General features: G+C 41.2%; 2 protein-coding genes across 3 annotated transcripts; one reads left to right on the forward strand and one right to left on the reverse strand.

The window, feature by feature from the left end:
- Positions 1-638: 638 nt before the first annotated feature.
- Positions 639-8,396, reverse strand: med4 (mediator complex subunit 4). The gene is made up of 8 exons (XM_084084777.1): positions 8,363-8,396; positions 6,959-7,071; positions 6,037-6,103; positions 5,282-5,452; positions 5,123-5,180; positions 4,766-4,852; positions 4,486-4,617; positions 639-2,934 (listed from the first exon to the last, which is right to left on the reverse strand). Exons 2-8 carry the CDS (start codon positions 7,027-7,029, stop codon positions 2,762-2,764), a joined length of 759 nt encoding a protein of 252 aa, XP_083940903.1. The 5' UTR covers positions 7,030-7,071; positions 8,363-8,396; the 3' UTR covers positions 639-2,761.
- Positions 8,397-8,428: 32 nt separating this feature from the next.
- Positions 8,429-26,413, forward strand: LOC311064823 (integral membrane protein 2B-like). 2 transcript variants are annotated; one of them, XM_084084775.1, is made up of 7 exons: positions 8,429-8,672; positions 20,947-21,114; positions 21,916-21,981; positions 22,783-22,935; positions 23,337-23,447; positions 23,945-24,095; positions 25,177-26,413. In XM_084084775.1, exons 1-7 carry the CDS (start codon positions 8,583-8,585, stop codon positions 25,260-25,262), a joined length of 825 nt encoding a protein of 274 aa, XP_083940901.1. In that variant the 5' UTR covers positions 8,429-8,582; the 3' UTR covers positions 25,263-26,413. The 2 variants fall into 2 exon arrangements, with proteins under 2 accessions (XP_083940901.1, XP_083940902.1); XM_084084776.1 differs by having other exon boundaries at positions 8,431-8,672; positions 20,947-21,078.
- The last annotated feature ends 856 nt before the right edge of the window (positions 26,414-27,269 follow it).

Below are 27,269 nucleotides of genomic sequence, written 5' to 3' on the forward strand. Positions count from 1 at the left end.
AACGAGACCTGATATAATGGGTTTCGTTGCGCGCATACTGGCTGCACGCAGCCAGTATGACGTCGTCTGTTAAGGGGTCTATGAGAACATTAATTTCATGTATTTTCTTCATTAATGCATACAAGCACAGCACAGGCACGCATATAGACAGACACACACACACACCACAAGCATAAACGGATAAATGCATTATTATGCAATGCCCAGCAGCACAAAGTAATTATATTCAGCTGCAACATTACAGTGATGAACACATTAATGCATAACTAATTACAAAATCATCGTGAAATGAGCCATTCTGCAGTACTGTTACGTTTGGTACTTGAAGTATATTTTGATGCCAATGCTTTTGTACTTTTACTCAAGTAAAAATTGTAATACAGGACTTCGAACAGTATTTCTACATTGTGGTATAGCGGTAAAAATCTGAGTACCGGTACTTATCCCACGACTGACAAACCTGACAACCTCTGCAATGACTTGGCACAACTTGCCCACGGCTTGTATGAATGTACGAATAAATACAATGCCTGAATGCCATATACTTCAGTCATTCGCAGCGCAAAGCTTTACAGATTATTTTTTAAACTTGTCTTCATTAAGTCGTTTATTGGACAAATCACCCATACAAACAAAATCTATTCCAAAATGTGTTTATTTACAAGGCTGAGTATATACAAATCTATTTACACTGAAATGTGAATTAACAGCATTTATGTTCTTCTCTTTTTTTACCTGACCAGTGACCACTCAACAGAGTCAAACTAGGGACAAAGATAGATGAGGATATTAAAACATACAAAGTCGTCCCACAAATACATTCTCAAATATGGGATGAACATGCCCAATATAAGAGCAGCCAAAATGCTGATTAAAGTAAATGTTGAGTGTGATAAGTAGCACTTAGGTTTATAACAGACACAAAACATGGATGACACTCCCACCCATGAGTGTTGGACTAAATTAATCATATATACTTTACTTTACTTTAGGCTCTTGCTCACAGAAAATATCTACAAACTTGGAAGTTCCAATACAAATCAAAATTTTGGTAAATGGTCTGCATTTTATATAGGCTTGCGTGTTAATACAAAACGCTTTACAATTCAGCGGGGGATCAAACTGGGAACCTTCTGGTTCCCAGACAGCCTCTTGACCTCCTGAACCAGTATAGTTTGCATCTGTGCGTATCAAAACAAAAACAAAGAATGCCTTCAAGCAAGATTAATATCACAGCTGACACAACACATCCAGGCTGGGATTTTGAGGGGATACTTTACTTTGATTAAATATGTACGTTTTTAGTACATATTTTCTACTATGCCCTAGAAACCACAGAACCATCAGATTCCAAGTTTGAATACCGTAAAGAACAATATACTTCCAGTCCTTTTACATACTAGTAACTGTATAGGTAATGATTTTCAAGACATGGTTTAGGCTGAATGTAACAGCAGATCACTGTTGGAATGGAGGCTGACTCCTGCTGAATTTCTATAAAAATGAGTCCTGAAAAGTGAAAATATTAAACCAAAGTAGTGTATCTCAGTCTTCATCTTGAAAACTCTTTAAGACAATAACTTTGGAACAAATGAAATAGAAATTATATTAATCTGACAGACAATTTGACTGAAATGAAACTCACTGAATGCTAAACGTTTCTTAAAACGAGGAAGAGATAATATACTGTACAAAAGAATCCATGCAACAATTATTCCTTCTTTTGGAGCAGACAGGGTTGGACTGGGCTGCACAGGTCTGGTATTGTGCAACAAACCAGTGGTTCCTAAACGGGTGAAGCATATTAGTGTACCTTGCGCAAAAAGGGTGCAGGGGGGGGCACTGTGTATAAAAAAGATAATCAACCTTAAATTAAAATTAAAACAGCTTAATTGACTCTTTTCCTCACAGTTGCTGCAGTTTAAAATAACGTCTGCAGCTGAATGTATTTGCAGACCTTCTAAAGCCTGATTCATACTTTAGTTGTTTATTCATACAACGCGTTCCGGGTGCAGCGCGTAAGCTTTTCGGTTGGCTATTTTCAACGTGTGAGCATAAAATAGGCTGAAGATGGTCATTTCTATATTTACATTTTAGACTGTCAGACACAGTTACCTCTATCTTAGCAACATCTTAGCTGACAGATCTTCAGCGTTTCCCTCGAGGACCCACACAGCGACACACAGTTGTTAAAGGACATAACTGCCGCTCAGATCAAACCTGTGACCTTTCAGACACGACAAGACAGTCACCAGGTCATCCTGCCACCCTTGAAAAAGGCACTGTGTGATGATATCACCATGACATCAATGAATGTGTGTACCGTAGGATTTCAGAGGTTCAATGAAATCCTGCCTCAACAATTTAGAACAAAAGCAATGAATCAAAATAAACAATATGAACGAAACATTGAACTAAGACCATGCAGGTAGAGGCCTAATCAGTTATGGCTCAAAACCTGGGCGTGCGGGGTTGGGGGTGGGGGGGGAATTTGTAGGTAAAATGGCATTGTGACTTGACGGGTTTTGCATCCATAGTACTTCAGGGTACACACTCTGAAAATATTAACACAGTTCCTGAATACGATTCCTCCCCAAACATACAAACACTGACACACACTCACTGACACACACACACTCACCGACACACACACACACGCACACGCACACACACACACACACACACACACACACACACACACACACACACACACACACACACACACACACACACACACACACACACACACACACACGCGCGTTTAGTCCGAGTCACTGCTGCTGCTGGAGGAGTCTGTAGACATGGCCTCCACGTCGTCCTCGTTCTCCTTGTTGTGACCCGGGGGCTCCAAGCCGAAGTCGTTGCCATGGTGAGGCGGCAGCATTCCCACGGACACGTCTGAAGACTGCCATGGGTACTGCGGCGTTAGGACATCTGAGGACGAGGAGGAACACACTGCTTATTAATCCATGTCCAGGGGTGCACATAACTTTTTAGGTCTGGTACGCAGAAGAGCACCTGGACATGTGACTTGGTGCGCATGGCGCCCGTCCCGTTTTGTCAACGGGGGGGGGGGGTTCAGCCCGGACAGTTTTGTCAACGGGGGGGGGGAGGGGGGGTTCAGCACGGTGCCCGCCGGGCGCCGGACAGTTTTGTCAACGGGGGGGGGGGGGCGAGAAAAAAAGGACGCTCTGCTTCTAAATTCCGCCGATTTTCGCCGTTTTTTTCTCATGCTGTTACATAAAGCCCCCAAGGTTGGTGCCCTGTGCTGCTGCGCTGATTTTATCCGCCAGATTGGGACGTTCACGGCATATTTTGCACCATCACGGTGCGTTCATCATCGGTGACGAGTGCCTCTAACAGCCGCTGCTGGCTGCGTGCACGCAGCCAGGCAATGCGAGGCGATGCGAGGCGACGCGAGTCATATCTCTACCCCTCCGCCTAATGGCTGTACATGGGGCCGACGGGTGCTTTAGAGTGATTGTGTGAGTGTGGCTTCAGGAAGTAAATTCCTAGCCTCGATCTCCAGGCTTTTATTTTTTAGTTTTGCTAAAAAATAAAAGCTTGGAAATTCCTGTCCCAGCTGTTGGTGCGCAAAAGCGCCTCGCGTCGCCTGATGTGGTGCACATTTTTTATTTTGGGTGCGCATGCGCACCTGCGCACCAGTTATGTGCACCCCTGTCCATGTCAGTGAAGTGGAGAGTAATTGACAGCTTCAGATGTATGAGAACTAAGGTTCAAGGTTTCTTTACGGTTACATCAGAATCAGCTTTATTGTCACATCACAGGTTTACAGAAGTAAAGATGTGATGTGACAATAAAACTGTTTCGTGCATAGTTCCCATCGTATCGTTACTTCAATTCGTTATTTTCCAGGGAAGAAGAAGAGGGGGCGGGGGGGCAACGGGGAAAGGAGATCAAACAAGATAACAAAAAAAAACTAGTTATCCACATATTTACACATGGTATCTGAGATAAGATATAAAGGTGCGTGAGCATAGCAGCAGATGTGTACTGTGCATGATATACTTATGGACGCTAGTTAAGGTGCTAGAAAAACACGCAAAAAAAAAGACATCAGTCAGTGCGTTGTACATGGGATTAGGTGCAAAATGTCAGTGTGTGTAGACCGTATGATCCACATAAGGTAGACTGACACTGGTATAATCACAGGTAGGTCCAAGGAAGAGCTAAATCCAAGTCCCTGGTATAATCCCTGGTATAATCCACAGGTAGATTATCCTGTACATCGTGTGTACAGGCAGGTACATAAGACTAGCGGTAGGTAACATGGTATATGATTGGACAATGGTAAATGCAGATGAACGGTTGATATTAGCGGTGTACGACGATGAACAATTCCTAATTTGAGGTCAACCTGTTGTTCAAATAACAATGGCCATTTTTAAATCGTCCTCATGCAACAACACAGCAATGGCAAGAGCTTGATCTCTGCGACGCATCTCGGTGTGATTGCCCCCTTACCTGGCAATCTGCCTGCTGCCAGTGCATCCCCTGGGAGATGTCCGTTCACGCCATTGGTGGGCAGGTTAGCCATGTGGCCCAGCATTCCACTGCGCATTTCCAGGTCTGTGGGGTAGGGTCGACGTGGATCACCTGGTAAAAAATAAAAGGTATTTTCAATATAATCTTTCAAAAGTTTGTTTAACACATTTCCCTCTGAGAACAATAACAGCAGCCTATAAGAGTAAACAGTTGGAAATTGCAGTAGTCATGTTTGTGATTTGGATATTTGCAGCTCTACCTGGTACCCAGTTGAGAGGGGCACACACAGCATTGCTGGCACTGATCCTGTGCGCATACTTGATGATTTCTTCTGAAGAAATGCTCCCTGCAAAGACAAAAGCATACACTTTCAGTGTACATTACTAGAAATCATCACCACCATTATCATGACAACAATCTTTGGATGTGACCACTGAGTTGGTCTGCTCTAACCAAGCATTATTATGAGGCTCATTTATATCCTTTCAATAATTTGCGGCATATTTTATTCTAATACATAGTTGCTAAAAGAGATGAAGTGGCTATTGAAAAACAGCAATGAACAACCTCCAGGCTCACATTAATTTCAATGTGATGCAGAGGTACATGCACCTACCTTTCCTGGCTTTATCAATGGATTTGAGTTTCTCTTTTGCCTGGTATACAGCTGTGGCCTAAGAGAGAAAGAGAGAGAAGCGATTGAAATGGGTCCAACTCAAATCACAGACAGCTTCAGATCAACTATGCAGTCAGTTTACACAAGTTTACCACTCACCAAGATGTGTTCAGCCTCCTTCAGCTGCTTCTGGAGTTGCTGGATGTCACTGTCTCTCTTCTCCACCTCCTTTTCCAGGAGCTGCATCTCCTGGTGAACTTTGCCCTGCTCCTGTGCTACATCCATCAACTCCTGGAACTCCTTGTCTCTTTGAACCAGCAGCTCTAAGATCTGAAGAACATGTACCGTATCATACATGGATGACCAGCAACATCACTCTATTCTACTCTACTGAAGAACATGTATCATACATGAATGAACAGCAACATTAGTCTATTCTACTCAACTGAAGAACATGTATCATACATGAATGAACAGCAACATTACTCTATTCTACTCTACGAATGTACTTTAGCAGTGTTTCCTAAAGATAGGGTCGGGCTCGTTTAGGGTCACAAATCAATTTGTATTGTCTGTGAGTAAATATCCTTTTGAACCTTTCCTATAAATACCAAAAGAAATTATTAAAAAAAATATATACAGTATATATATTTTTTGTTTGTTTTTAAGTCACATATGTTCCAAAAATGTAATCATTTACAACAGTGGTTCTCAACATGGGGTCCACGGATCCCCAGCGGTCCTTGAGAGGGCTCCACGGGGTCCCGGGCTAAATGATTGATAGTTAATATTCACCATTGTAGTAAGCACAACTAAATAATATACCAGAATGTCTATTTTAATCACAGTTTCACTGTTATCTGTATACCTACAGTACATAGACAGTAAAGGAACAGTGTAGCAGAATGTCTTACCTGTGTGTCCTCGCCTGCTTGCGGGAGTTTTTGGCTCCTTGACAACGCAAGCATCTCTATTAACTCCCTGTAAGAAAAACACAAACCGTTTAAATGTCTTAACGGGATGCTGAGAAACGCATCGCTTTGTTCAGTTCTAAATCATGCACACCAGTGGTTCTCAGCATGGGGTTCGGGGACCCCCAAGGGTCCTTGACAGGAGGGCCTCAGCTAAATGACTGATAATTAGGAACCAAACAGATCTATAACTCAGGAGGACATGAGTTAAATTTACAGTGTCGATTGGGGTCCAAGATGCGGGTCTGTGGGAGTCAAATGGGGGTCTGCAGCTTAATGCAAACATTCTCACTGGACCCCCAGGGGTCCTTGAGAGGGCCCCCAAGCAAAATGTGTTAAGGTCTAAACTCTCAAGCCATTCGATAACAGCCGATCTACAAGCTCACAGCTATTTTTAACTGACACATCTTCTTTTATGGGGGTCCCTGGCAGTGGTGTGAAACGTTTAAAACATTCTGCATAATGAGTCATTTTGATACCATTACTTTTGTACCTTTACTCAAGTCAATTTTGAATTCCAGACTTTTACTAACAGAGTATTTCTACATTGCAGTGTTGGTAAAATATGTGAGTATTTTTTACACCACAGGTCCCTTGCACACAATCTCTTCAAATGGTAGCCATGGGCCAAATATCCATTTGAGGGTCCTTGACATGGAACCACTGGCCTAATGCATATCAAACTGGGGGTCCTTGAAATAAAAAATAATGATGAGAATCACTGATGGAGCTCCATGTCACTGTAGCTCCATCCACTGATTCATTCAGACAAACACAGCAGTATGTATGAAACATTCCAGACAAAGACAAAAAACACACAACAAGCAATCAGGAAACACTAACAAAGCCTATAACTCCATCTCACCTGGATAGAACCTCTAGATCATCCAGGGTGGACAAGAGACGCTCTTTGGTGGATTTCTCTGCCATCGCCATGTTTGTTGTAATTCTCTCTCTCGCGCAGGACAGGAAACAGCACTGGCCCCGAAGAGAAAGGACATGTAAAAACAGAGTTTTCACCACAGCGACCTCTGCTGGTGAGGAGTTGTCATGATCCCCGTGTGCAAGGAATGTCAAGGTTGCCAGGTTCATTAGAAAACCTCCCAACTAAAATGAAACCCACCCCAAGTCCCAATTTATGATGAATACATAATTAATTCTCTCCGTCTCCACAGTCTAATACCTTTAGTATTGGAACTACAGTTAATTTTTTCACATATTAATTTATACCTTTTAAAATTGCAGTTCTTATTTACAATGATAAACATCTTAAAAATAAAGGACATATTTATATGTACATATTTAATACAATGTAATAATAATTTACACACATATATATGTGTGTGAGTGTGTGTGTGTGTGTGTGTGTGTGTGTGTGTGTGTGTGTGTGTGTGTGTGTGTGTATATATATATATATATATATATATATATATATATATATATATATATATATATATATAATATGTAAATGATTATTAAATTGGGCGCACAACACATGATGTTAATCATTTTTTGCTGAAATAAATGTCATATTATATAGCTCCATTTCTCTCTTGAAAACATGAAAGTGAGGATTTTACTTCCTCAAATGTACCTTCCTTATAATAACTGTCTATCTGCAAAACAAATAAATGCTAGCTATTCTGACGAGCCAACGTGCGGGTTTAAAACCCCTCTAAACCTGGCAACCCTCTCCAAGTTGTGTTCAGCGTTGCCAAGTCTGCTTATTATAAGCGACTTTGTGCTAGTCTTTCTGTTGTTTGTAAATTTGGGCTTGTTGTTGTTTCTAAAGTGTAAAACTGTTTATTTGGGCTTGTTTCCTAATGATGTTTATACACCAGTGGTTCTCAAACATTTTCATGTCAAGGACCCCCAAATTGATATGTATTTGTCCAGACAGACCCCCCCCTGTTGTGCAAAGGACCCCCCTAAGATTTGTGTTGTTAAAATGTTTCCAAAAATGTTCCAAAATAACCATTCCCCCCCCCCCCTTTAAAATAAATAAATAGCCGTAGCCTAGTCGCTTCTGTTGGGCTTACATAATATAAACTGTATTACTTACTTTTCAAAAACAGGTTTACAAAGTGCTTCACATACACAAACAGGAATGATGGAAATTAAAAACAAAGGAACAATACGAAAATAATAAGAACAAATAAGAGTGAAAGCAGCAACTAGCTTTCCATTCCTCCAAGGAAAAAGCCATTCTATAGTAATGAATTTTTAAAAGACTGAAGTGGCCTGTCTAATTTCCAGCTTGTTTTCATACACGCGGTTGCCTGTTTCTCTCGCAGAATCTGGCAACGCTGGTTGTGTTGACTTTTGTGTACGGGTAAGACTGAAAGTGAAGGCAGACGGTAGAAGGAAAGGACGAGAAGAAGAGCCAGAGAGAAGAGACAACGTCTGTCTGTCTGTCTGTCCACTTTGTTCTCCTAGTTTAGTTCATTCCTCTAAAGTTGTTGTTGTTGTTTTATCGTGTATTTGTCACCATGGTGAAGGTTTCTTTCAACTCTGCCCTGGGGCAGAAAGACGTGAAGAAGGATATAGAGACTCTCCTCCCCGAGGACGACGAAGACAAAGTGAGTTAACAAACAAACATTAAAACGGTTGATAAAAGAAGCCACTCGGTGTGTTTTATACGGGTCTCACAGCATGGACGGTGTCGCTGGCCGAAAACAGCTGATATTTTAAGAAAGATTGTTGCATATCGTATCGTCCGATATATATGGCGAAAAGAACTATACTTCAGACGTCACTCCAGGGCTGTGTGTGTGTGTGTGTGTGTGTGTGTGTGTGTGTGTGTGTGTGTGTGTGTGCGCGCGCGCGCGTGCAGTGGAGGAAAAAGTATTTTTTTTTTAACTTTGATACCAAAAAATTGTTAGCATAATGTACTTAAAGTATCAAAAGTAAAAAATACTCGTTACACAGAATGTCCCATTTCACACGTTTTCAAACGTATAAAATGTCTTGAAAATCTTGAAAATAGCAGATCTACAAAGATCGGCTACTTTCATATGGCAGAAAAATGTATAGGGCTGAAGTGGTTCATGTATGTTTTGTAGTAATAATCTAAATCTGCAAAGTAACTATAACTAAAGTGTTTAAATAATTGTAGTGGAGTAAAAGTCTAATATTTGCCTCTGAGATGTAGTGGAGGAGAAGTAAAAGTATTGATAATTGGAAATACTCAACTGAAGTAAAAAAAATATAATGTTCTAGTTACTTTACACCACTGTGTGTGTGTGTGTGTGTGTGTGTGTGTGTGTGTGTGTGTGTGTGTGTGTGTCTCTTCCCCAATGAAAGAAGTACAGACCTGTTCTGGTTGAAAGAGGAAGTTTGTCTTTCTTGACTTCACTTTGAACACACATAAATGAAGGCTGATTTATTCAGTTAAAAGTCATCTTTTTATCTTATTTTAAAGCACGCCATAGAAATGTCACGGCGGAGGACAACAAAACTGAAGGAGAAGTTTATAGATTTAAAAGTTATGAAAGATGGACATAGGCAAGGGACTGTAGGCTTTGTTTAGTGTCTGATGAGGAAGTATGGAACCATTTTGTCCTAGCAGAGACATATGACACCTGTGAGTCAGGCTGATACACCTGTAGGGAAGACCCACAAGTTGGCAGAAATGCTAGTTTAATAGTTATAAAACACAGAAAGAAGCTCTGAAGCTCAGTTGAAATGTTGAGAGAATCACTAGTAATGTTAGAGATTTTCTGTTGCAACCCCTATCACCATTGTGTACTGATGAGATTAAAAAGAAAGAAAGGAGGAAAGAAAACATGGTCTTACAAGCATTATACCCCAAAGAGATAGTGAGAAAGAAAGAATGACAAAGAATGCAAGTTAAAACACAGCTGAATTGGTGTAAATATCCACAGCATGGTCGCCTAAGGCGATCTGGAGTGGAGTACATGTTTGTGAGTGCCAAAGTCCTCCATCTGTCTCATCTCAAGAGAGACGAGCTCCAGTTCTTTATTTGACAACAGTTCTGTACTCCCATTCATGAACTCTGATGTCTGGAAGTAGCCTACTCATGCAAAAATGCAAAGATAAGATCAGTGAATAAACAGAAGCAAAATAAGTTTGCCTCTGGGAAACTGCTTATTTAGACACACAGAACGATGTGTGTAAGACTATTTACAATATCTAGGCCTGTCACGATTATTACATCATCGTCTACTCGCAATTATTTGAGATAATCGCATTTTGTTTTGCATAATGGTCAAAAACATTTAAATGAGGAAAAATACGCTTTCATTTAAAATATAAAAAAGCAGACATAGCATAGCTACAAGCTTATAACGCTGTGACACTTTGTAAGCTTGTAGATCAGGCGATTTTCTCATGCCTCTTTCTTTATGTTTTCTGTTGATACTGTATCTTTGTGACGATTTATATTTGGGTGCAGAAACGTGGTCTATCTTCACTCATTTTAAGTCTTTATCTTGCTACCACAAGCTACCGCAAGATTCTTTTGGTTTTTCACCTACCCACGAAGTTGAAAGCCCTGTGACTGAGTCTCAACGAGATCTATGCTGATAACCAGTGCTTAATGTCTTCCTTCTGGGGTTTGAAGTGGTCTCAAAAGAGCAGATTCTGCACTTATGCATTTCTGCAAGGGGGATTTCCTCTCCTTTTCCAAGTGGTTCCATATGTTGCAATTAGCTCAGAGACCTAGCAAGGCTAGATTTTTGAGCATATGCCTGCTCTCTGCACACTTGATCTAACAGCATAGGGGTGTATTGGCAAGAATCTGGCAACTTACAATACGTACCACGGTACAGGTATGTATTGCCTTGCATTAAGCCAGGGAATATATTCTGGAATATATTATTTTTTTGAATCAAAATTTTGAGAAAGCTATATAAGTATAAATAATTATTAGTATTATTATTATTAATTATTAAAAAGTATTTATCCCTGTGTGTGGGTGTGTGTTTGTTTAGCTCTGTGGGCCTCCTAGTGGTCCCGGACCCCCTGTTGAAGACCCCTGTCCTAGGTAAACAGGCGACAGGAATGTCAATGTTGTGGGGAACATTAATAACAAACACTTCATTCCCTGTCAACAACTTCCCATGAGGACCCCTTGACGAAGATAGTACTCTGCCAGTGGCGTTTGGTGGATTCTAACGTTGACCGGGCCAGAACCGGTTTGACGGCTAAACTGGTTTTTAATGGCCACTCATTAACAATTCGGCCGAATGCAAATGAGCCCCATTTGAAAACAAAGGCGACTTTCTGTGGTCGGCTACAACAGAATAGGGTGAGGGGCTGCTAATGTTGATTTTTAAGCTAATATTTTTTTTACCCTGGCGGATCTTGCCCCTGCACAGGGACAAGCTGGGTTTACAGACCGGCCCATGGCCTCGTTGGCCCCAATGACGATACGCGCCTGTACTCTGCCTGCAGTCTAGTTGGTTAGGTGGGTCCACTACTACTCTACTTATTAGTAGCTCACAGCTGAAGACCACCTAATATTTGTGCCGGGTAGCAGCCATGTGTGAGTGCGTAACTGCATGAGTGTCTTGCCGTTAAATTATTGAGCACCAAAGTGGCAATGCCCTTTGGTTCCCAAGAAGGTGTCACGATAATTCTCTGTCATGAGGGTTTGCACTTTGTTGCACCCTCGGGCCCGCTAGCTGCAGGTTATAGATGATCACAAAACCTTGATATCTGTGGTCAGAATTTTAGATTGGTAAATAAATTGATTGGTATATAAATTAGTTTTTCATGGAGTGTTTGTTGATACTGTGTGAACATTGCAAACGGAGCAGAGAGAGTACATTTTTAAACAGTACAGTTTATAGCTAGTTGATCCAGGGCTGTCCACAAGTTGAGATTCGCTTCGGTGCACCATTGAGGGAGGTTGTTTTCCTCCTTTAAACCATCCCTGGGAAAGGAAGTAGTTTCCCTGCTTTGTCAGATAATGAGACGCTATCTAAGGACTGTGAAGGCTGGTGCAATGGCGCTGATGTATGTATGAAGAGATAGGAGCTCCTCTGCTGTCACTTTGTCTAATTAACCAGTGTAATGTTATAAGCAGTGAGCAGGACAGGACCCAGCTGAGATGTGCATCTGTTTCTCCCACTGTGTCTGCGTAGTGTGTACTGTATGTAGGCATGGGGTGTCTATAGGCGTGCAGATTTCATTAACGTGAGAGACAACGAGCGAATGCAAGATTAAAGTGTGCCGTTTTCTTTGGTCTGTAATAGGATTGCCATTTGAACAGTCTCTGTTACTCATGCAATCTCTACGGGAGGTAATGGTAGGCTATGTACTGCTAAGACCACCTACTATTATTTGTCTGATCTGCTGTCGAGGTGTTTCTCCAGGCTAAACAAAGTCATACCTAAGCTTGTCTGTCTGGCTCAAGACACAACATTTATAGAAACCCAAATTATAGCTGAGCCAACAAGGCTAAGTGTGTGTAGCCTACATGACCAGCTCGCTTCCAGCTTTTGTCTACATTATCCATGACAGGGCTAAGTAATCTTGTGATCTAGGCCCTGTTTCTATTGGGTCCCTCCACAAAGAGAATACCAGTTTGTTTGATATGCTGTAGAACTTCAGACATGAGGCAGACCAAACATTCTTTTGTTTGGTCTGTGTTACAAATCATGTCAAAAATATATGCATATGTTGTATTTCAGTAAACTAAAGTCTTAAGCAATTCATCATTATCCATTAATAATAATCCCAATCGGCTGCATAATTGGCATAACAGTCATAATTCAAAAAAAAGAGTCAAATGACGGCCCATATATCGGTGAGACCAATATATCGGTCTGGCTGTTGACAACATAAACTTTCTAAATGAGTCCAAGTTTACTTCCTGTTGCAGTGGTGAGGAATAGGCTGCTGACAGGAAATAAACTTGTACCCGCTCTCGCTCTCTCCCTCGTTTGCTTCAGTGAAAGGGACAATATTTTACCTTGATTAGGGCTGTCACGATTAGACATTTTACTTGATGATTAATTGTCATTGCGATTAATGATTTTAATTGTGTTTTTGGCATTGAACATTGGAACATATGAATAAAAAATACATTTCTGTTTGGCTTTTAGGCTTTGTAAACAAAAGGTGCACAAGGCAGATATGACAAATAACTTGGATATTTTAATAAAGTTATACTTCGTATGAATAGTGGAAATAGCCAATAGCAGATCTACAAGCACTTTGAGCTTGTAGATCTGCTATTTCCACTATTTTTGAAAATACAACATGGAAATGATTATGACGATTATGCAAAAATAATTGCTCAAATTAATTATCTAAAAAAGAATTGCAATTTGACTAATGTAATAATTGTGACAGGCCTAACCTTGATTTCAAGCTAGATGACTGCATTAAAAGTTTCTACAGCCTGTTTCACCGTCGTTTCTTATGTGCTGTACTTACCATAAGCTGGTTATTAAAGCAAAATTAAGGGTTCTTTAATGCCTTTAAAGCTTAGGATCCAAACGGAATGTTGGCTTCACCCTGGGAGCTAGTATAATGAAATATCACAGAACACTTGGCCACATGAACCCCAGCGTCCGATTGTGGGCATGTGATGATAGGTGAACATTCATTAAAAATAGGTGAAAACATTCAGTGGAAATAGCTGATGTACAGAAGCGCACAACCTGTTGCATTGTGAAGCGTTGTGAGCTTGTAGATAGGCTATTTGACGTAAGACTAAGTATAGAGTTTGAAGTGGTTACGTGGAGACTGGACCGGAGATCGTCGTTTACATTTCTGGCTTGCTTAGTGTTAGTGTGGAGGTATTTTGGGTGTGTTGAAAAAAGGACGCGAGAACTTATTTGCATATGTACTGTAAATAAATAGATGTGTGTGTGTGTGTGTGTGAGGCCTGCCCTACACTCACATTCACAGTGTTATTTTTGTTTCTCCCCAGTATGTGTATGTAATGGTATAACCAGTCTATGGCTTATCAGTCGCTTAATTTTGGCTACTCCCGCCGAGTCCCAGCAGATCATATGGGAGGGAGTGAAGGCATGGTTCTCTTCAGTCAGTGGAAACACGTTTTCATGCGTCAAACTTCTAGTCTCAGGGACAGGGACCAATTTTGCCATTCAGACAATGGTAATAGAATCCAGTAAAATCCAGAGTGTTCAATTAACTAAGAGTGTACTCTTACGGGTCCATTTTTGGGTCCATTTAAATGAACACACAGGATTTTACAGCGAACTGTGTTTCTAATTAAGAAAGGGCCAGTGAATATGCAAAGGGAACACAGACAGGATCACCATTTCGTTGGCTCCACGGGCCACAGCCCTCTTGCTTGATAACGCTGCCATCTGACTGTTGAGTTCTACCAAAGCCATCTGACACATGCGGACCACTTGAAGGAGATTAGGATCCCTAATCGCACTGATACAGGCTCAGCCAGGGGGGACCTTCAGCTGCCTCTCCGTAAGCACTGCTTACTAAAACTCAGGAGGAGGAGAGAGCAGGGGACGACCTAACCCAGAGTGGTGTAAAGAGAGAGTGGCGACATAAGTCCAAAATGCTTGATCGCCACGTCTCATGTCGACTTGAATTAGTTCCCTCCCTGAAGTGCTCTGGTAGCCCATTTGAATGTGTTCTACAGACGTTTGGTGATTACTAGTCAAACGCATCGATTTACAATATTTTATAGCACACTGCATGTCTTAAAAAGAAACATAACATTTGCCAATATCTGAGTGTGAACAGCTTATGTAATGTTATCCGCCTTTTTGACATTGCTGTTGTTTATTGCTTTAAACGTCTCACCTTTTTTTTTAAAGTGTGCCACAAACTGTCTGTTGTGCTGCAACTCTACAGCGCTGCTACTGTTTAGTTTACTGCCTTCTTCCAGGAACTGTAAGCTCTATGATGCAGCTATTGCTGTGAAAAAAATTGGGCCATTGGAGTGAACAGAGTTCTCTCACCACTATATGTCTTTACACCACTACCGCTCACCATGGCACGACACAACTGAGGGCGCCAAGTCACTCACCTCGTCACAGGATCATGACGGCAATGCTGTGACTCTCCTCTGGAGTATGGCATAGCTCCAGTAGTTTATTGTCATGTCAACAGTTTGCCTTGCAAACTGTAATGTCAAAGGTTGCTCTGAATAAACACACTGCATACTACGCAGAGAAGAGAGTTGAAGCACAACAAAGTGAGAAAGGGACTTGAGAGAAACTAATTCCATGACAAAATATGGACAGAAATAACTGTTGTAGGTTTAAAGTGTGATGGATGTGAGGCTGAAAATGAGTGATTGTTGTCACTCAGAGTTTAGGATAAGCATCACTTTCCTTCACAGTTTCCCTGAAATGGAAGCGGAATGCCTTGCTCATTTTGTATTAACGAAGAAGGGGCTAGTAGTCCCTTTCATCTCTGCTCAATAGAAGAGAACAAGTCCAACATGGCTGCTTTTGTAGGTTCCTTATTCCAGCGCAGGATGGGGTTTCACATACAACCCTCGGTTGACTGAAACTGAAACCCTGTCCTCGACACTGATACTCCGCCGCCCCCGCTAGGATTACCGAAACAAAACCTCCTCTGAAGGGGATCGATATACAGGAGAGGATTGGCTGCTCAGTGCTCACTTCTGCTGAATCAACAAGTTTACACAAAGATACAGGTCTCCTAACTTTCCCAAAATGGGTTCATAACCAAAACATAAACATATAGGCCATGGTATGTTACTGGATATGAAGAAAATATTGCCCAAAGCTCTCAAATGTTGAAGAATTGCACTCAGTAAAGTGCAGACCCCCTGGCAACAGTATGCATGATATGCCTTTCCACGTGTGACACTGTAGTGTAATTTTTGACTTTGCCATTGATGGTGACCTTTTTTGCCCCATTTTATGTATTATTAAAGAGCTACAGAGATGTACTGCAGATACTGTAACTGCACCTTTAATCATCTCTTCAGAGTAGCCTATTAATCATTACCACCAAGATTCATGAAATCTGCCCATCTTTTCAATAATTATTTATTTTGCTAACAGACAAAAGTTTGACCCTGATTGTGACCTTGACATTTGAACATTTTGACCCAAAGGTTATTCATCTCTTGAGTGCGGCCTACAGATCATTTCCATCAAGTTTCATGAAACTCTGGCCATCTTATTATTTATATTATAGTTATAGTTATATTACTAACAGAACAATCAAACCGACCAGGTCCGCTGGTGGAGGTAATGATTCTGAACTCTTGACATTGGCTTGTACTTGTAGTGAGAAATGGTTTTGCCTAAACATTTTGGCAGAACAGTTTAAATGAAATGTGAACATTCCCCTCCAGCTTGATCCGCTCAATGGAAAATTGGCCACCCTTAAACAGCAGCAGGGTTAATATGGTGCACATGTGAGAACAGGCAAAGACACACCTGAGGGACCTGCATAATTGTCAGGCAAGGGGGGTGAGGCGTGAGCCAAGATTCAGCCAGGGGAAAGAGACGGGCCCAGCCTCCCTGACGTAACCTGTTCCAGCTCCCCACACACACGGCTCAATACGGGTAGCCAGCGACAGGCCACAACAAGAGGCTTTTATATTGATCTTAATGTTTGAATGAAGCCAAATTTGTTGCTAGACTGCATGGTACATTGTGAACTACTCTGGGACAGAAATGGGAAACGGCTGATGAGAGAAGGTGAAGAAGTTAATTAGACGCTGGCAGTTAATTTGAGTATGGGGAGACGGCTGCACTCACACTTTGATGTGACAATAACTCATGTGAAGGAGAGGGTGAGAAAGAGTGGCTGTAAAGTGCTACACTGTGTCTGACGTCTGTTCTACTGTTCGTGTGTGTTAGGGTTGGGCAACACGTATAATGATATTGAGATATGAGACTGATATCATCTCATTTGTGTGTGTGTGTGTGTGTGTGTGTGTGTGTGTGTGTGTGTGTGTGTGTGTGTGTGTTCTCTCATAGCCATAACATGTTTCGGTGTTGCAGGCATAAAATGCTTGTCTGAGGGCCTGTTGGGTCATGCTTGTGGTGTTTGTACAAAACACAGCAGTCAGACAACAAGCTGGAAGTGTGATGGTAGTTATGCTCTCTCTATCCACCTATTTGCCGTAGATCAGTGGTTCCCAACCTGTTGTTAAGTGGTCAGATGGGTGGGTTGTGTGCATTCTTCAGACATGTTTATTTTAATGAACAATGTGTTTCCACTTGGACCAATGGAACTAACATCTGCTTTAAGCTCCTATTATCAGTTTCACAATGACAACTCTTTTTCAGTTTCACAATGAACTCTTTTTCAAGATTTTAAAGAAAAAAATGCATTGACTTTTTTAAATGTTATATTCATTCAATATATCATTAAAATCTGAATGTCAATAAATCGAGTAACCACGTACGCCCTGTTTTATACTTCGTTGCATAACGGTGTCCTGCAAACGAGCCACATCACAACGCACCGTAAGCTTGTATATCTTGTATATTATTTTTACTTCAGGATTTTGCTGCCACTTGTTATAAACCTTTTTAGGACAAATAGCAGCATTATCTCTCTCACTGTGTGCCTCTTCCACTTCCCCTTTATTTTATGTCACTTGTTTTTGTTTCCTCTTATTCATTTATTTTATTTATGGTTCTCTGTGCCCCCCTTCAACCTAGAGTTTAAAGTGCTTCCTTAAAACATGAAGCAACATTCACAGTGCTTTCGTGTGCCATTTGCTAATTGTGCAAGGTCAGTTTAGGCTGACCAAAACCCCCAGTTTGCACAGTTCCTGTTCACACAAACACAAAGTATCATTTCCTGAGCGTTTTTTTCACATACTAATGGAAACCAAAGGCAGACTAAATTGCGTAAGCAAATATGCAATTTCTTCTTCAAAGCTTTCTCAACCACACTGCCGTCCATTCCATAGTGCTCAAAGACATTCAAGTGGAGTGGAGCAAAGGGAAGCTTAGTAGTGCATAACAACACATCACAAACATTCTGGTTAATAATTGTCCGACTATAATTCCAGACTCTGCTATTAACCTTAAAGTTAACTTGAAAAGGGGGTTTTGCCCAAGTCTGAAAGCCCCTGGTGGGATGATGAGACTGCATGAAAGTCAGTGTTGTAGAAAACATGCCCGTGCTGGTTCCTAAAAGAGTGGAGCCATTATGTGCTTGTCTCTGTAGACTGGCCAGAGTCCATGGAGCTGTGTGAAATCCTGTGTTTGTCTGTTGATAAGCCATGGATCTTGTGTTACAGTTTGTTGTGTTAAACAGTACACTCGCCACTCTCTCATCCTGTCCGTCAGCTCAAAGTCTACAGTAGGTTCTCTTAAAAGAACCATACCTTGACGTCGTCAATTGTCTATGATTGTGCTATGTCGTACATACACAGAACCTTAAACTCTGAAAGTACATTTTCATACTGCACTGAAATGGGATGGAATCCAGTGACTTCCTAAAAAATCATAGTCAATTGGCTAAACTTGCCAGACCACTGGTATGGTCCTTTTTAAAGACTGGTAGACGCACACATAGACAAACAGGCACGGACAGAGACAGACAGACAGTATATTTCAGATAATGGCAAGCTCTAGTCACAACGCATCACGATGAAACACGCTGTAAACTTGTAGTTCTGCTATAAAAAAGAAAAAGAAAACTTTGAATAGGGCTTAATCAGTTAACAGGTCAGTTGTTTAAAAACGAGCTTGCCATCTTGTGTGAATTCACCCTAATACACTCTGATTAATACCTGGGCTTCCTGCCATTTAATTTCTCTGAGGTATTATTATCTATGTGAGCCTCTTGATCTGGATGCTGATCAAAGGAAAAACAACAAAACGTCTATCTGGTAACTAAGGAGTGGAGTCTGTGACGGATAGGTCCTACAGAACATTGTGTAATTAGAAATGAAAGCACGTTAACATCAATGTTACTCATCTAAAACCTTCAAAAGATTCACATTTAGTATATAGCTTTACAGTGTCATAGTATTTTTTGGGTATACAGTATGTTATAATAATATCATGTCGAGGTTGTTCTAGATTCTATAACCTCTATAATTTCTCTTGCTTTGTCTCTTGCACTCTTAGTGTCTATTTGACTTGTTATGAACTAAAAGCACATAATACACTAATACTTTCTGAAGAGGCACATTATGGCATGTTGTAGTATGTTATGATATTGTAATTAACCATGCATTTTTACCAACCATGCAGTCTAAACCCTGTCTACTCGTTGGACACAATGTTATTGTTCCCCACATAAATGCCTTCAGTCTCACTATACACTACGAGATAAAACATGGATTTACTGAACAAAGTATACCAATAAACACTTGAAGAAACTTGTTGGATACATTAAGATTTCAGAGGCATCTAAACAGCGGCAGGTATCATTTCTGTCTCGGAGGTATCGCGAGATTTGGCTGCCAGACAGGAAATGGTGGACAGTCTCTCGATACTTTGGCCGTTCAGAAACATACTTTGTGCCCTTTAGATACCTCTATAAAATTATACAGTGTACACGTCGAAAAGCAACACAGCCGAAAAGGATGTGTGATATGTCTTCTTTTATATTCCTGAACCGATTTATATGACAAAGGTCGCAATCGTTCTGAAATAATGTTTGTTCATGAGCTGGTCCAGCCGGCTCCATCCACTGCAATGTATTTCCTTTCAAAACCTTCCTTGATCCACTGATTCTCTCTAGACCAGATCAGAATACTGCAAAAGGAGTTGCTACCAGTCTAATTGTAATGCTCTAATCACACGGATGTGGTTGTTGTCATCCTTAATTGCTCTCAGAGAGAAATGGCTCTGCCTCCATCTCTCTGTGCCCTTTGTTCTCTCTCCCTCTGATTGGCTCGTGTGATTTGGTGATGAGTTGACGCTGTGACACAGTGTGTCTCTGTGGAGAGCGAAATGGAACATTCATCCTCTCAAAACAAAGCCTTTATTTTGACACACACACGCTCCCTCATCAGCCCACACCGGCCTCCCAGTGCGTCCTCATGTCTGGTTGTTTTGGCATTGGCAAATCACCAGTCCTAGTTGCTACCCAGTTCCCTACTCCATTCTTCGCCACACTGTGCGCTGCGGTAGCAAGGCAATGTATAGGCGTGATTGCTGTGGCACGAACCTGGCGTTAACCACTCGACCTGGTGTCCCTATTTCGGCCATGTCATTCCCTCTATGCTTTAACTGAGTTTTACTTTTTGAAAAAAATAAATAAAGCAATAAAGATAATTGGTAATATGTCCCAGTACAATCTCACATGTCAGCGTTGGGCAGTAGCTAAGCCACCAGCTTAACTACATTTCACAGTAGCTTGTGGCTAGATTCACTACTTTCAGAATGACGTGGCTTTCGAGTAGTTCAGCTACTGTATAGTTTTCCCCTATGAAGCTGAGTAGATTGTCAAAAGCTACATATCTACATTTCCACGGAACAGAACACACACTGAAATACCCATTTCCTATTTTCATAAGAGAAATTTTGCAGAGAAATTATCCTATCAAACATCAAAATGCATGAACGCAGTATGAAACGGACACTAATAAGTCACCATAATGGACATAATCTGTCCATTGTTGTGTCCTCTATAGCACACAACAATGGACAGCAGGCAACTTGTCTTGACGAGAGTGCCAGTTCTCGTGTGATTACGAACAGTCTGGATAAGCCAATATCATGATGATGAGAGACTTACAATTATATTCAGATTTACTATATACCTGGTTGGCAGGAGTCCCCCAGTTTTTTGTGGTTTACTATTGTAAAAAAGTACTTGGTTAATTTACAACACTGATAATATATGAACATGTAAGGAACAAAGATTCCACCATATATCATGCTGATAACTCTCTCTCTTTCGCTGTCTGTCTCTCTCTCTCTTTCTCCCCTGTAGGACCCAGAGGTGGCTCTGCCAGTGCGTCACGCATCCAGGGCCTGGTGTTGGTGCATGTGCCTGGGGCTAGCCCTTATGCTGTCCGGGGTGGTGGTCGGAGGAGCGTACCTGTACCGCTACTACATCCTGGAGGTGAATACACAGGACAACACAGAATACATGACATTGGTTAAGTATTTTATAAAAACTCACAGACAGACATAAGTACTTTAAAACTGGTGTCCCCATTTTGGGCAGTATAGGTGAAAACTAAAGCAGATCTACAAGCTCACGGAGCTCACGGCGCTGTGAGCTTGTATTTCGCGACGCGGTGTAGATTTATGAATGGTTTCTGCCCGAAAGCCACGATGCGTAGTATCAGTGCAGGGACATACAGGTTTGCTGTAAGCAGGTTGGACCTGTTTCTGAGACATTGTCACCTCTCACAGCATGACATGCAAAACGACTCCATTTAAATGCAGGCTGATTTCCATAGGCGTCCATTCATTTACCACCGCTGTAATGAATATGACCAAAACCTCTCTGTCTACATGATGATGATGACCTCCTCATTAACGCTCTGCTGTTCATCTCTCCTTCATCCAATTCTCCCTTCTCATCCATCCCTCTTTCTCCTTTTCTACCCTCTCTCTCTCTCACTCTCTTGCTCTCTCTCTCTCTCTCTCTCTTCTCCCTGTCTATCTTATTCCGTCTGCCTAGTTAGTGCATAAATATTATATATAGAATATAAATATTATGTCAAAATGGATGCGTTTCCAAATGCGTGGGGTTATGAAGGTGTACCTTTTCCCTGTGAAAGACTTGGAAATCACCTTTGTAGATGTATTGGTCCAACTTTATTTTATCTTTTTTTTTGGTTTTGAATGGCAGTCTGTGACTGTCTTTGTTGTAAATTGGTGTAACGGTAAGATCATTTTTGTATGAATAAATGATTGCTCAAAATCTCTTTCTCTCCCCACCGCCCTCCAGGAGAGCCAGGTGTTTGTGTGTGGGGTGAAATACCACGAGGAAGACTTCATGATCCAGGAAGAGGAGGTATGACACAATCACACAATATTAGTCTATTAAGTATGTCTGCTAATAGTTGTACCCACATAAGTCACCGTTTAACAAATGGTGATTAGATTACATTAGAGTCTTAATCGGCACATCGGATCAGAGCCAGTGGAAATGGCCCACCGGCTGTACAGCACGATGGATGGATTCTGCTAAACACATAAACAAAACAACATAGACACATTATGAGCACCACCAGTGACCATTGCATCCAGTTGGCCCTCTGAGCTGCTCTCTGTGGAAAAAATCCCATTAGTTTAATCTAATTATCCATCCAAACATATATGTTTATATTTGTGGCTGTTTCATTGTTCAATAGGTGGCGAATTTCTGTCAAAAGTATTAATATAAATAAGAGTTGAATCAAAATGTATTTAATGAATAGTATAGAACAGTGCATTTATATTGCGCCTTAATCCAACGCGCTTTACATTGTGCATTATATTCACCCATTCACACACCGATGGCAGAGGAAACCTAGGGGTTCTTGCTCAAGGACACTTCGACAGTAACACAGGGGGAGCCTGGGATCGAATCTTCCGATTCCACAGCGGCCTCTCTACCTCCTGAGCCACTGCCGCCCCGATTAACCACTCGAGACATATTTTACACTTGGCACGGCAGTGTCATGCAAAAATAGCCGATCAACAGGCTCAGTGTTGGCCTGTAGCCATGTTAAAAGTAGCTAAATGACTGAGGTTCAGCTGAAGGCAGATTGAGTGAATGGCTGTCAGGTGGAGGTTGATCGGCTGAACTTTGACTGTTGGAACTGGTTCCCAGGTGGAGGTGGAGTTGGAGAGTCCGTCCCAGTATCAGCTCCGTCAGCTGAACGAGAACGTCAAGTTCATCGGCGACGAGGTGGAACTCATCAACATCCCCGTCCCCGAGTTTGAGGATGGTGATCCCGCAGACATCGTCCACGACTTCCAGAAGGTGAGGCGGAAGGCTCCCTTCTCTCTTTCCAGGAAAAGAGTGTTTGGGGTCAAAATATAAGTAATGAATAAAGTCATAAATTGGCCTGAGTCATAAAGTCATAAAAGGGCACAATTAATTGGATACTTAGGAAAAAAAAGAAGTGTTTACTTTTAAAGGCTTCATTACAGTAAAGTGATCCTGTTCTATTATTGGACTGCACCACTTAGTTATTGCATAGGCATTACTGATGATTATTTATCATAAATCTCATTGTGCAAATATCCCCACAATTATATCAATAGTGTGACGATATTGTCACAATGTCAACACAAATAAATATATATTTTTTAATAATCTAATTGACGTTGTCAATATCGCCCAGCCCTAATGTGATGTCTCGTCTGTTCGTCTGTCCCCAGAGACTGACAGCCTACTTGGATCTGAGCCTGAACAAATGCTACGTCATCGCCCTCAACACCTCCATCGTCATGCCTCCCACTGACTTCATGGATCTCCTGATTAAGATGAAGGTAACCACTCATCATTTTGTTTTCATTTCTCTTCTATTTACGTTATGGCTCTGCAGGAGTCTAGCCGTCTGTAAGAGTGTTGGTCTGTGGGCACTGTGTACCATTTTTATAGTCTTTGGTATGACTCGGCTGGGGATTGAACCCTGACCACAGGGCCACTGAGCTGGTAGGCCTCAGAAGTACCTGCACTAATGTTTTTGCTCACATACAGTATGTGGTGTACTTTTTCAAATATTTAACTTTCTTCTTATTGAAAGAAAATTGGGCTCTGATAATGCTGAAAGCTTGCCCAAATTTGGAGTCATCATCATATTATGTCATAGACGACACCGTGGCATCCATATTCTGAGTGGGAATGCCATGGCCGTGCAACGCAACGTTTTTGTATGTCGGCCATTTTCCGAGAAGAGATTTAGTGTAAAGATTGTAAATTCATAAAAATATTGTAAATAGTATATAGGGTTTAAGTGGTTAAAATGGTTCCTTTTGGTCTTCAGACCGGTGCCTACCTGCCCCAGTCCTACCTGATCCACGAGGAGATGGTGGTGACCGAGCGCCTGGAGCACGTGGACGAGCTGGGCTTCTTCATCTACAGCCTGTGTCGCGGCAAGGAGACCTACAAGTTGGCGCACAGGGAGAGGATCCTGGGTAGGAACACTTCATACTGTTCTCAGAACCATGCAGATTAACCGCTTTATTTTATACCTTTTCAAGTTTAAAATAGTAAAATAGTAAAAGGTTTAATGATAATTAGAACGCCAGGTTGAAAGTGCTTACAACACAAGAAAAACATGTAAGGCACTCAAGAGGCTCATGGATTTAAACAGCCTTTAATACCACATGGCTTGAACAAAGTTAACAAAACACACCTTGCCATAACTCCAAATATTGGTGAGATATCTGCAATAGTTGCTCCGTAGATAAAAAATGTTGATATTATAGGGTTTAAGTGGTTATGTCCAGGCATGGATGGCCCACAGAAGGAACCACACAGAAGCCTGGTAATCGTATGGGCAAAACGTCCCATGTATTACACGTGTTCAGCTTGGGTGACAATGTCATGTGGCTGGTTTAGAAACCTCACACCAGACGACGCATTCAGTGACGAGCACACCTCCTTTTACAAACACTGTGACTTCACAGCCTGCCGTTCTGCTCGTTGTTGCAACACTGTTTTTATGTGATTCATACCTGGCCAAAGAATGACGGCGTCAGTAACTCCAACCTGTTTGGACAAGCACCATGGCGCCTGGCCGACGCTTGGTTTGCACATGAGGAGGGGGGGTTGTTGCATAAAATCACAAGCTACACGGGTCACCATTTTACTTTGCGGAAGTCGTAGGAACCACACAGACTAAATCAAACAGATTGATTTATTTATTGAGCCTAATCCAAAGTGAATCTCACTCTGGCGATATAGCCTCTTTTGTAAATATAACAAGAGTTCATACCCAGTCATGTTTCACCTGTGCCCTTCAGGCTAGTTACTCGTTTTTTTTGTAATATATATTTTTCAATTAAATTCAAATTAAATTCACAAGACTTTCATTGTCAGTTTAACCACTTTCACCCGACCTTGATATTTTGGGCATGTCATTATTGTCAAAACCTTTCAAAGACTTGAAAATATTTTCACTTTCTTTTTTTGCGTGTTATGTCGGGTTCCTTGGCATGCAGGGGTTCGGGAACACCTGTGCTAATGTGTGGTTCTTCTCTTCTGTTATTTCAGGCATGCAGAAGCGCGAGGCCCTCAACTGTCGCAAGATCCGCCACTTCGAGAACAAGTTTGTGGTGGAGACCAGCATCTGTTTCTAAGACTCACAGCCTTAGAAACACGTACACTGTAAAATCCTGAGACTATAATTTAAGTCTGAGAGAGTACAAATGGAACCAAATGGTTCCATTTGGTTCCATTTGTGTACTCTGACTCATCAGGATTTGACTGTGTAGGACTGCAGTGAGATTGTCTTTAAATCTGTTTCTTCTGCCTACTTTTTAAACTTCATTCTTTTTTTTGTATTTGTCTTTGACTGTTGTACGTATGAGCGAGTTTCAATGTTAAACTGATCAAGTGAATATACATTTAGAGCGAAGGTTGAAAGAAAACAATGATGTAGAGTTATGTATCGTTCATTCTTCTATGTTTTGGGGGTCGGACTCGGAGGGGGGGGTGCACTTTTTAAGGCCTTTAAAGCGTTGAGGGAATATTTTCTTGGGGTGGGGGGGGCTTATGCTAGCTACAGTAGCTAGTTATTCAGAAAGTCAACTTAATTGAACTGATTTATTTAATTCTATAAATAAGTTTAATGACATTTGTCATGATTATATCTGAAAAGACGTGTATGTGGTTTTGGATTGGGTCTTGGTCAAGTGATATATTTTTTTGTTTTTGTATCTTAATTATCTACTGTAGCTATTAATACACTGCACCTGTTCTATCTTAACTGGAAATGATGTTAGAATAAGAGTGTGAGTGGAAGTTTCTCTCATCGAGCTTTAAAGTTCACATGAATTGGCATTTCGATTTCATGATTTTCTTTCTTCCATATCGTGACGTCTCTTTGGGTGAAACAAGATATGCATGCAGGGGGGGGCGGGACATAAGGTTGAGAGGAACGATTTGAACGTTGAAAAGATTTACGGGAAGAAATAATTTGTACTTAGAATTTTTGATGCATATTGTGAAATAGATGATGAGGATGTGATATAAAGGGGTTAAAAAGGCATTTTTCATTTCATCTCAACGTAAAATAAAAGATTTCAGTTCAAAACGTATTTCTTATGAGAGAGAGTTCACAGGAAAACGCATACTTTAATGTCGGTAATCTTTTTCACACTGTTCATCTGTGAAATTTCTTTGTTCTTTGAATGTATTTTTATTGTACTAATTTGTACTGTATGTATACTGTATATAATCTCTGTGAAGATATGACCAGACCAACACCACAATAAATCTTGGAAAAACATTTTGTTGTTCTTGATTATCATGCTGAGTGCGAGTTTAGGAATGGAACACAATGGGCCCATAAGCGTAAAGAAACGGATGCAGCTTTTTTTTGTTCCATTCTTACACTTGTCTGGGTTAAATTAACATGTTTTCACTGTGTATATTTTTTGTGGAGTTGCTTACATCAGTGATTCTCAACCTTTTTATTTTCAAGGACCCCTCCCCCCAGTTTCGGCCATGGACCCCGGGATTTAACACACATGTTCATCTCTGGGACCACAATCACAAGTATTAATTTAACTGAGAGTTCCATTTGTACACTCTTGAGTTACAGACCCATAAGGGTCCATCTAGACCCCTGATGAGTCCCCCGACCTGATATTGAGAACCAGTGGCTTACATTATATTTGCTCTTGTGGCGCCGTCTCTGCTCTCATAGCTGGGTGTGACAGAGTATCAGGTGTCGCGCTCCGCTGTAAGCCCTGATGTCATCTGATCAGAGTGAAAATGTGTCCTTGATTAAGGTACTAATAACCTGGACCTCGCACAGGGGCATGATGGGAAGCAGGCCAGGTGGGTTTATGTCAGATAACCTTGAGGGCAGAGACCCAAGGGTGCTGTGGTTACTGATAGAAACCTTGTATCTCCATATTCCATAATATATATTTTAGTTTTCCCCGTAAATGAATGCCCTATTTTATACTTCCTCATACATATTGACAGTGTCACGCAAAAGTAGCCAATGTTACAGATTTACAAGATCTACAGGTAAAAGCTTTTTTTAGCTTCTAGACCCCCCCCCCCCCAAAAAAAAAAGATCTGTCGGTGGGTTTTATAAATATTTAACCAATGAAAAACATTAAGCCTTGTGACTA

Source organism: Gymnoscopelus microlampas, assembly GCF_963454915.1.
Source record: "Gymnoscopelus microlampas genome assembly, chromosome: 17".
Classification (NCBI taxonomy): domain Eukaryota; kingdom Metazoa; phylum Chordata; class Actinopteri; order Myctophiformes; family Myctophidae; genus Gymnoscopelus; species Gymnoscopelus microlampas.